The 11426-nt window shown below is 44.0% G+C and overlaps 1 protein-coding gene across 1 annotated transcript in view; it reads left to right on the top strand.

Annotated features, from left to right (window-relative positions):
• The first annotated feature begins 2012 nt into the window (after positions 1-2012).
• Positions 2013-11426, top strand: part of RNF217 (ring finger protein 217) — a 141555-nt gene continuing 132141 nt past the window's right edge. The window contains exon 1 of the mRNA XM_059177665.1: positions 2013-2985. Coding sequence (XP_059033648.1) covers positions 2119-2985 — 867 coding nt within the window. The 5' untranslated portion in view covers positions 2013-2118. The remainder of the gene's footprint in view (positions 2986-11426) is intronic.

The raw sequence follows: 11426 nt of genomic DNA, 5'->3' as shown, positions 1-11426 counted from the left end.
GTTCAGTGGCAAGGAAAGCTACCATCAGTGAATGGAAGCTTGGGGGGATAAGGACCAAGGTGGTGGGCACTGCAAGAACAAGTGCTTTGAACACCTATGACAAACATGCATCAGGATGGGGGTCCCAAAACTGTGTGAGGACCTTAAGGCATTTGATCCTATAGACGTTGTGGATTTATACATTTTTGTATTCATTATTGTTACTGTAGTCTTACTTTTAGCCTGCTGTCACCTGGAAAGCACAGATTACTTTTATATCTCTTTTGAAATAATAGAGGAATAGTTATGAGATGGCAAACACCAAAAGCACAATACATGTAGGCTTCTTGTCCCTGTCTTTAGAACATTAAACAGTAAAGGTATCATTTGGAGAAAATAGCAGTTAATAGGAAACTAATTAGCTAAAATGAGCTAAGAAAAAAAAAAAAAAGCCCTTGAATAGCATTTATTCTTCCAAATAACAATTCTTCATTCTTGGGTCAGACTGTTAAATGAGGTGGCATTTCGACTGATTGATTGGATTCATCCCTCTAGGGTGCAACTGAGTGTCAGACACAAAGGATAGAAATGTGCTTGGATGTTGGGCTGCTTTCTTAAAGTATTGCATAGTTAGCTGCCTTTCTAGCATTTGTAACTGATTTGGAAAATATTTTAGAAAAAAACAATAACAACTTCAAGATAAAATAATGCTACACACTTCACAACTCCTTCCTATTATATGAATGTGTAAATTGAATTCGCTTTCAAGGTGCAAAAACAAGGGTTGGCTTCCCCAAAATGTTTTCATTGGCTTTAGGGAACTAAAACAGACCAGTCTGGGTGACTAATACTTCCTGTAAAATAAAGATAGATTAACACATAATTAAATTCTGGCTCAAATGTAATTGTTGTCTTGGAAACAGTTTGGAGGATAAATACGGTTATGCTAATGTGACTAACTCCTCATGATTCCCACCAATGATCTAGTTTATTAATTAGGCCAGGCCATCTTACTACCTCCTGTTATCTATTTTGTATTATTTAAAGGGTTAAAAAAAAAAAAGTTCCTAAGAGAACCACTTAAGAGGAGGGAACAAGATAAATCTTAAATTAGCTAAATCAGACTTCAAAAGCGCTCCAGTTGAAGGAGTAGGTTAAAAGCACGTTTGGCTTATTTGTGAGTTCCAAAGATCCTTCCTACCCCCAAAGGCAGAAAACAGAGTTAGTACATGCAACACTTTTAACGAACAATTCCTGGCGTTATTTCTTTGAACTCCCTCTCTGGAGAATTTAAAATTCGATGGATCCAAGAGAAGCCACAATCTTAAGTGGCCCGTGTTTTCTAGTTTCTGCTCTGAGTATACGGTGATTTTGTACGAAGTTCTACTTGGTGCGTAGCCTGAAGGGTTTTGTTGAGGTCCAGTGTGAACTCCGGGCGCGAGAGCGCATCTCGGCTCTTAGATCACACCCACTCGGGTGTGCGTGTGAGTGCGCGGGTGTCTGCGCGCGTGTGTACGTGTGGGGAGGTGTGCGCCAAGGGGGTGGGGTGAGGGGCAGCGAGAAGGGCTCTAGGTGAAGCGGGAGCAGAGGGAGGTCGCCTGCTCCGGCCTCTCCCCCAGGGGCCGCCGTGGCTCGCTCGCGCTCCGGCTGCACCTCCCGGTGCGCGCCGCGGCGGCGCCACAGGCCCCTGGACCCTTCGACCAGCGCCCTCCGGCCGCCCGTCCCGCGCGGCCCGCAGCTGGGACCCGCGATGGCGCGGGACTGACGGCCGCCTCCCTTCCCCGGACCCTCTGCCCCGCCCGGAGGCACGCGGGGGCCACGGCACCGCCCCGACCTGCATGAGGGGCGGGCGCGCCGGCGCCCGGAGCGAGCGGCCCTCGGCGCCCCAGAGGCGGTCCCCGCCCGCGCCGGAGGACGAGGAGGAGGAGGAGCAGCGGAGCGGGCCGGGCTCTCCGCCTGCCGCGGCCCGGGAGCACGGGCTCCCCGGAGGGAGCTCGGGGAGTCCCAGCCCCGGAGGAGGGACCCGGAAGCAGAAGCGGAGCCGCGAGTCGAGCCGAGCCGCTGCCCCCGCTGCCCGCCGGCGCCGGGTGGGGGTCCCGGCGGCTGGATGGGCAGCGGCGGCGCGGGCCGCGGGCGGCGATGGGCGAGGAGCAGAGCACGGTGAGCGGCGGCGGGCCGCAAGAGGCGCGGGCCCCCGCTGGCGGCGCTACGGGCCACCCCGAGCCCCCGAGGCCGCGGAGGGACAGCGCCGGGGAGTCCGGGCCGCACGCCGCCTCGGCGGAGCCGAGCGGCGGTGGCTGCGGAAGCGACTCGGGCTGCGCGGACACGAGCGCCTCGGAGCCCGAGAAGAGCCGGTGGGGCCCGGACGGGAGGAGGAGCCGAGCGCCCGGGCAGCCCGCGGGACTGACACTTACCGGGCCCCTCAACCCCCAGACTTTGCAACAGCGGCTGGAAGAGGAGGAAGCCGGGGACCGAAACGAGGGAGGGGATGAACTGCGGGACGCGCCCCCAGGCGAGGAGCGGGAGCCCAGGACCCGCGTCGGGACCGCGGACGGACTGGTCCTGGACGTGCTGGGTCAGCGGCGCCCAGTCCCCGGCAAGAGACAAGTTTTTTGCTCGGTGTTCTGCGTGGAGAATGACCTGCCCGAGGCCCCCACCGCGGAGCAGCTCTCGCCGCCCGCGTCTTCACCTCGGGCTCCGCCGGTGACGAACGCTCCCAGCACCCCCTCCTCTTTCCCCAGCCCCCGGCTGTCCCTCCCCACAGACCCTCTGACCCCCGACGGCGGCAGCATCGAGCTGGAGTTCTACCTGGCGCCCGAGCCGTTCTCCGTGCCCAGCCTGTTGGGAGCTCCACCCTACTCTGACCTGGGTGGGGTAGGGGATCCCTACGTGCCCCTCATGGTGCTGATGTGCCGGGTGTGCCTGGAAGACAAACCCATCAAGCCCTTGCCCTGCTGCAAGAAGGCCGTGTGTGAGGAGTGCCTCAAAGTCTACCTGAGCTCCCAGGTAACTTTCCCCCTTCTGTCCCTTCTTCTGCCCCCCTGGTTCAGCGTTTCAAATGCCTGCTCCCAGCTCACAGGAAGAGGTGATGGGACAGCCTTATCAAGGACCACTGTCAGCTTCTCACATCTCATAGTTGTTTGTCGTTGTAATATTATTTGTGTTGACCTCACTGTTTCACTTAACTGGAATCTAACTCTGCATGAGCTTCGGGCTTCAGTGGAGGGAACCGGCTACAATGTATTGTCCTCTGCTGCTTTCTTTGACTAAACTGCAAGCAAGAGCTCAAGCAAGAGGGCAATGAGAGTGCCTCGTGGGCCTGGTCTTCCAGAAACTAACAAATGGTGGGCACCAAATACCGTAAATACCTATCGAGTGGGTGAAGAGAAGGGTTGGAATTAATATTTCAGGTCCCCGAGGACTGAATTTTTAGTTTTGCTCTATTTATATATTCCAGAAAAGTTTTATTTATGTTTTCGTTCATTCACTTATTCATTCATTCATTTATTCACTCCTTGGCCCTTGCCCACTTAGCAGTTTACTTATTCTGCTGTAAAGCTGAAGTGCTTTTCCTCACCGAAGTTTTATGCCAGCACAGTACTTTATTTCTTTAAGAGGGGACAAAACAGAGCAAAACAAAGCAAAGCAAGGCTAAGAGGTTTAACAAAAAAAGCCCTGGTGGAACTTTCTTCTTCAGCTCCCTATTGGAAAGCTTGTTTTTTTTTTCTTGGAAAGCTTAAGAGTGCAACAGAGCAGCTTTCCTTCACTGATGGTGAATGAGTTCTTCCAGCAGTGTGCAGTCTGTTTTGTTTCTGTGAGTGTTGTGCACAATCTGGAATGCCCTTTGATCCCCTGTTTGACTGTCGTAGGCCTAGTCGTCTTTCAAAACCCTGGCTGTTCAGATGCCAGCTTTTTTCCGTGAAGTCTTACCTCACCCTTCAGGCCACGGCTTCTATACTTTAAAAATACTCCTGTGTGTCTTGGATTCACAGAAGTTGCTCCTTATGTATGTGTTTGTTTTGCCAGACAGTGTGGTTGGGGTTTGATAGTTTTCTGTCGAGTCCCTTTCCCGTTAAGAGTGTTTAATAACATTGGCTCAAGTGAACGGAACAGGATGCCACACGGTGCAGTTCTTCTGTGTTTGGTGGGTAATCCGTGCTGGTGTCTAGACTGAAAGTGTGTGCTCTGCCCAACCAGAAATGCAAAGGGCAACTTGGACAGAATGGAATGTTACACAAACACTAACTTGGCCAAGATGGTTGAGATTATCCAAACGCCTGTAAGAGACTGATGTCTCTTTTATGGTTTATCCACAAACAGATACTTAAAACTGGAGGAATGTCTGCTCTCATTGTGGTAGTTTCTATGACATCACCGGCAAACAGATGTTGGTGCCATCCGTGTGCAGATCCCTGTGGTGGGATTCATACATTCCCAAAATATGGGCCCTGCTCCCAGGAAGTGACTGGGAGAACAGATGTGTACACAGGAACGATACAAGGTAGTGTATAATGAGATGTGATGTAAACAAGTCACAATCCTTAAAGGCTAGATACAAATTCAGTGGGTTTAGAAGTTCAAGGGAGGTAGTCCTATGGGTTGGGGTTTTCTGCATTGCAGTTTGATTTCCTGAATTAAGGTAAACCCTTTCCCCAAAGCAGATTAAGTTAGTTTTAGGAAGTCAATTATTTGGATCTCTAGGAGAAGAGAAGGAATGGGGAGTGGAAGGGTGGCAGGGTGCATGCAGTGTCGTATCATACAGAACCACTAAAAACTTCCTCAGAACTGGATCTGAAGCTTGTCTGTAGTAATTATGACGGCATGAATATACCACAGTATTGGACAGAACTTTCAGTGAAGAAAAAACATACTTTATTTAAAATAATAAATAAGAAAATTATGAGTCAGGCAGGCCAGGCATACTTCTACCTCAGGGCTCTTGTATTTGTTGTTCCTGGTGCCTGGAATATCCCCCTAGAGACCTTTCCCTTTGCTTGCTCACTCCTCCCCCTTCTCTCTTTCAGATCTCTATGCAAATGTCATCCAAATAGCCTTCACTGGCCACTCCTTTTAAAGTGTAGCCTCACTCCACACTCTGATCTCCTGTTCTGCTTTTTATTTTCTTCATAGCGTTAACCCACTTGGTTATACTTGGTTATACACTAAAAAAATTTATCTCCCCGGAGAGGAATTTTCACAGGATTTGTTCACTGCTGTATCTTTAGCACCTAGAATGCTGTTGGACATAGAACATAGAGCACAGATGCTCAATTAATAGTTATTGAATTTAGGAAGACCTGAGGGACAGAGAGGATGCGATTATCCCAAGTAAGGTAACCATGGCCAGAAAGTGGTATTCTGCTTGGGCACTAAATTCTACTCTGAGCTTCTTAGGTTTAAGACAAAAGACAAAGTCTTACAGCGGACAGAAAGAATAGGTCAGCTAAGTTTGCTATTAAACTTAGAATTAAAGATTTTTTTTAGACAAACTTTTAGTTTAAATGAAAATGGCTTTTTTTTTGTCAGTTAGTTGAATAATGTAGGCCTGTGGTTGTAATATTTCTGGTCTACATTAATTCAAAAGGTGTGTGTTTCCATGTCACTTAACCTCTCTTCTGCCTTAATTTCTTCATCAGTGAAATAGAGTCGCAGACCATGATCTCCAATGACATACCAGCTCTAAATCAAAACAAAATCAAACTACAGAGTTGTTTTGTTGCCTTCCTGAGTCAGTTCAAAAGGGCACAGTGAGTGCTTTCTTTCTCATTTTATAAGCTTTCTTGGGTTTGACAGACTAAAATCTATGAAGCCTGAACTTGCACTGCTCTTAAGACCTTTTAAGATAAAATGACGTATTTGAAAGAAAAAGTTATTAGTGACATTTTCCACCATTTTTTGAATTTGTGTCAAATATCACATTGTTTAACATCATTAAAGAAAATGAAGGAGAGCCTCTATTAGGCATTTTATATAAACATTAAAAATTCATACTAAATGTGAGTTGGGATATGGCCTGGTTAAATTAACGTTCTTCTAAAAGGAGATGCTGGGTTCTTTGCAGGAAGGTACAAGCTTGGAAGGTAAGAACACGGATTTTCAGATGATGTCTTATTTCCTTGAGCCACCATGGGCTCAATATGTAACAAGGGCCGATGAGTATATGTGGGCACTATTTCAGTACTGAAAAAGTAGATTAAGCTTACATACTGTGATTTAGAAATAATAGCCTTATTTTTCAAAACATAATTCTTCTCCCACCACCACCATGATGGGCTGCAGGAAACCCCCTTAGTGGAATGATTTTACCATGCAGTAATACACCATCCACTTTTCACTTGCCATAGTGAAGGGCTAAATGGCTAAATTATCATCTTTGGCACGACATAGGTGTTGACTCAGAAGCTCGAGAGCACCATGACCTAGTGGAAGCTACATTAGTTTATATTGCCTGTATATATTGTCAATATATACCTTTTAGAAGTATTTCCCTGTGACCTCTGGCGAGAGCACAGAGTCCCAGGGACGTCTGCAGTCTCCTGCAGGTCACTGAGCTCTTGTAAATGTTGACTTCTCAGCTGGTTTGGCCTCTGCATCATCTTCTTAAGAGGAAAGATTGTTGCCTTCTTTGTCTCAAAGAATGATATTGTGCTTTTTCAAAAATCCTCCATTGATATCTTTGCCTTGTGATTTGGGTTATAGACAGGAAAATCTGCTATAATATGAAGTATTAATATTTAGCTCTTTAGATAAAGGAGAGAATTGGGCATCCTAAGGACTGTCTCAAGGTACCAGCTGTCGTGGCTTTCATCACTCAGCTTCAAAGGGCTCCCAATTGGCAGATGTATTTGAGTTGGAATGTATACACCTGTCAGATGAGTATTAATAGAGACAAGCAACACATTTCTTCTACAGATTGTGAACAAAACAGCTGCTAGATGGTGATGTGTTAAAATGGCAGTCTACTATAGTCACCCTAGAATCAGTGACCTAAGGGTGACATCTTATGTATCCTATTATTAAACTCTGAGTCATGCAGACCTTTACGGGTACAAGTGTAACCTACTTTTTTCCCTTTAAATCTTAAATCAGCCTGTATATTTTTAGAAAGTAACGTGCTCAAGATGGCGTTAGAACACAGCAACCTTCACAAAGGTGAATTTACAGATCCTGTCACACCAAGTGTGATTTTGATAGTCCTGAACATGGGAAGAATAATGAGACTGAAATCTGTTAAATGTTACACATTTGAAAAGTGAGGGTTAGGGCCTGTGTCAGCCTAGGCTTTTGTGCGCAGAATTTGCTTGTGTGTGCTCACAGGTAGATTTGAAGGGTGCGGTAACATTCGCTTTCACACGTCTCTGACTCAAGCCCTCATTTCTCTCTTCTGTCTCTTTAATAATGTCTCTCATAATGTCTTCATTTCTCTTTAATAGTCTCTTTTTTTCTCTTACCTCTCAAAATCTGACTTTAACTGGCATCTGCTTTCTGCAGAGGAATCTCCTATTAAGGGCTGTGCTGCACGCCAGTGGGACCTGGTCCGTGGGCCGCCTGGCTTTTTCCCTTCCCGCTTCTTCCAGCTGTTTGCAGACGGGGCTGTGAGGATCGCGCCATTGTACTCCACGGCCCGAGATCTCAAATGACATGACACATAGTACTACTTACCCAAGGCGTCAGCTGAAACCTTTAGAGTGGGGCTATTTTCTTTTCCTTTCTAGAGAAGAGCTCAGCATTTATAGGAAGGCTCTTCTTTACTCTTGATGTGAGAGAGAGAAAAAGAAGAGCATTAGGACTTAAGCTCCCAGCTTCTTATTATAAGTCTGTCGTGGGCACTGCCGACAGAGACCTGAGTGGTAATTTCTTATAATTAATGTATTCATGTATTAGTGTACCCTTTATGCATATAACAAACATCTCCTGGGTACCAGTAGGCCAAGAACCATGAGATACTCTATAAATGCATTAAATTCCCTTAAGGAGCCATCTTAAAGCCTTTTAAATAATGCTCAGTGTTTTTTCTCAGCTTTATTTGGTGGTAAGCTTTAAGTTGCCCGACAACTGTGGGTCCCTTTTTCTCTTCTTACTTTTTGGGGAGGATTTTATTAAACCAATTTGGGAATACCAGCTTACCATACAGTAAACACATTATAATTCCTCCTATTATGTTTAATCCAGAGTATTAAATTCACCCATTATTTATTTCTTAATATACATATTTCTTAATATACATATTTCACCCATTATTTATTTCTAAGTGTTGGAAATAGAATATTGTTAAATAACTTGCTCCTTCCAAAATATGTTACCTTTACTTTAAAGAAAACATAATTTTCCTAAGTTTGTTTTGGAACATTCATGACATTATGGCAAATCTTCAAGTTTATAATATTTTTAAAGTTCATTTAATTTTTTCAAATTCACTTTGTCAGATGATTTTCATATGATAAACTAAATGAACGTTCCTAAATCAAATTATTAAATTTTATTTATTTATTATAATTATTGATTTTAATTTAATAAAATTATTAAATTTAATAAAATTATTTATTAAATTATTCAATCAATTTTTAAAATAAAAATTCAGTGTCTACAGGAAAATAATTCTCTTTCCACTTTATTTGCCTTGTCAATTTTGGGATAATCACCCTTGGCGTTTTTAAGTTTCCACAAATAACAAGAACAACCATTTATTGAACATCTATATTTTAAACACTTTATACATATTTTATTATTTAATTTTAATTCACTTATATATTAAATACTATATACCAAGCACTGTTGTAGGTTTTGGGGATTCACAGAACTAAAACAGAAAGTCCCTGGCTTCATGGACTTTATATACTAGGGGGAGATAGAGAATAAAAGAAATAAATGACTTAGTATATTAAGAGTTAAGGACTATGGAGAAAGAGACAATAGGAGGGTGAAAATAAATAGTGGGGAGAATGTTGTTCTTCATATATTTACAATGCGGGGGGTAGTTGTCAGAGAGGGTTTTACAAGGTGACCTTTGAGTAGAGATCTTTATGATGGCAGAAAGGGAACAAATCATGAGGATATTTGAGGAACCAGTATAAAGTTCCAGAGACCAGCACATGCTTGGGGGTAGTCCAAGAATGGGAAAGGGATCCATGTGGCTGAAGCATAGGGAATGAGATGGGGAGTGATAAGAAGAAAACAGCAGAAGTGGGAAAGCTGGTCAGAGAAGGCTTTAGGACCATAGAGAATTTGCGTTTCCTTTGAGTGAGATAAGGCACTGTAAGAAGATTTTTGAGCTAACGAGTTATAATTCAACCTTTAAAACAGATTTACTATGACTCTTGTAGGGAATATATTATAGGAGTCAAGAATGGAAGTTAAAAAGGCAGAATACTATGGCAGTAATACAACATTCAGAGTAGGGTGATAGAGGTGAATATGACTTGAGCTGGTTGAAGTTTGAATATACTGTGAAAATAGAGCTGACAGAATTTGCTGATGATTGAGTGTGGGATAAGAGAAAAGGAGCCAAAGATGACTCAGGTTTTGAGCGAAAGCAAATAGAAGAATGGGGTTGCCATTTAATATGATGAGGAATACAGTAGGAGGACTAGATTTAGGGAGAATCAGGAGTTCGTGCGAAGTTTGAAAAGCTATTTAGACATTCATGTAAGGGTGTTGAGTAGGTATTTGGCGTCTGGTATTCAGAAGAGAGATCTGAACAAAAGATACACAGTTGAACACTTGGGGCATGTAGATGGTATTTAAAGCCATGAGACTAGATGAGTTCACCTGGGGAATGATAGTAGCTAGAGAAGGAGGGCTGAGTCTGGGTACAAGACTAATATGGAACCCCGGACATGTGAAGGAACCAGGAAGGAGTCTAAAAGGAAGTGGGCCAGTTAGGCAAGAAGAGAACCAAGGTAGAGTGGTTACCCAGAAGCAAACCAATATGATGTTTTAAAAAGGAAGGAGTAAACCTGGCAATTCACAGACCTGTACCCCTGGGGATAAAAATATATGTTTATAAATATATAAAAAATTATATAAAAAAAAAGGAAGGAGTAATCATCTTTGTCTAAGGCTTCTGGTGATTTCAGCAGGATGAGGGTTGAAATTGACCATCGATTTCCCCAACAAGGAGGTTATTTGCCACCATGAACAGTACTGTTTTCGTTGGTCCTAGTGGGGTTGGCTTTCTGATTAGAGTGGGTTTGAGAAAATAGGAATAGCTCCATTTCTATGGTGCAGATAGTGGAATGCTATACAGTCAAACTCAAGGTTGGAGAGATTGAATAACTTAAATCACATATCTGAGAAGTGGTGGAAGTGGGATTTAAATTCAGGTCCATTTGGCTCTGACACCCACGACTTTTTTACATTGTTTACATTTATTTTATTTGTAACCTAAATAAATTTATTTTATTTTTCCTTTATATTTATATCTGTATTGTGTAAAATCACAAGACTTCTAGTCCAAAAAGGAGAAGAAACTTAATTACATGTTTTGAGGAAATAGAGGACTCTTGCCCAGGTCCAGAGGTGGATTGCTACCAAATCCAGCCTCATATTCATGTAAGAAAATCAAGAGAAATTGAGTTAAGAAAAGCTATAATTTGACTTAATGTCAATTTGTTTGTTTGTTTGTTTGTTTTAAGAATTTATTGATTTGACAGAGAGGGAGAGAGAGCACAAGCAGGGGAAGCAGCAGAGGGAGAGAGGGAAGCAGGCTCCCTCCTCAGCAGGGAACCCCATGTGGGACTCCATCCCAGGACCCGGAGATCATGACCTGAGCCGAAGGCAGAGACTTAACCCACTGAGCCACCCAGGTGCCCCTTACTGTCAAGTTTTAATGGCAACATACTCACCTGTTTTCTTCCTAACACCCTGGTCATTCCTTTTGTTTCCATTTGCGCTTTCTCTTGTATTACCATCTTCTAACACTGGTGTCTGCCTTGTCCTATCCTACCCTTTCTCATCCACTCTTCAGTAACACCTCTGTGCTCTTGACTTTCAAATCTTTCTTGCTAGCCCGGATCACTGTCTCAGCATTAGCATCATATCGCCACTTCTCTCCTGCATGGTTCCACTTGCATGTCCCACCCACAGCCACCTTAAACTTCTCAAAACTACATCTCCCTTTTCTCATCTTCCTTCCTGCACCCCCAAAGCCATGCTCCTCCTTTGGGATTCCTCTTTGCCATCAGTTGTACCCGGGTCAGAAACTTGGCAGTCATCCTTGAGTTCTTCCTCTCTTGTACCTCTCACACTTAATTAATCATCAAGTCCTCACAATTTTACATTCTAACAATAAATTTATCCTTTTTCCTACTTATTCCCATTTCTCCTGATATTTTCCTGATGAGGCCTCCACCTCTTCTGATCTGGATTCCAAAAGCAGCTTCTCGCTTGGTTCCAGTGCTTCAATCTTGACTGTTTCCGACCCGTTCCCCACTGTATAGGCAAAGAGT

Source organism: Mustela lutreola, chromosome 6 (assembly GCF_030435805.1).
Source record: "Mustela lutreola isolate mMusLut2 chromosome 6, mMusLut2.pri, whole genome shotgun sequence".
NCBI lineage: Eukaryota > Metazoa > Chordata > Mammalia > Carnivora > Mustelidae > Mustela > Mustela lutreola.
Note: the sequence above shows the minus strand (reverse complement) of the source record. Positions and strands in the feature narration are given on the sequence as shown.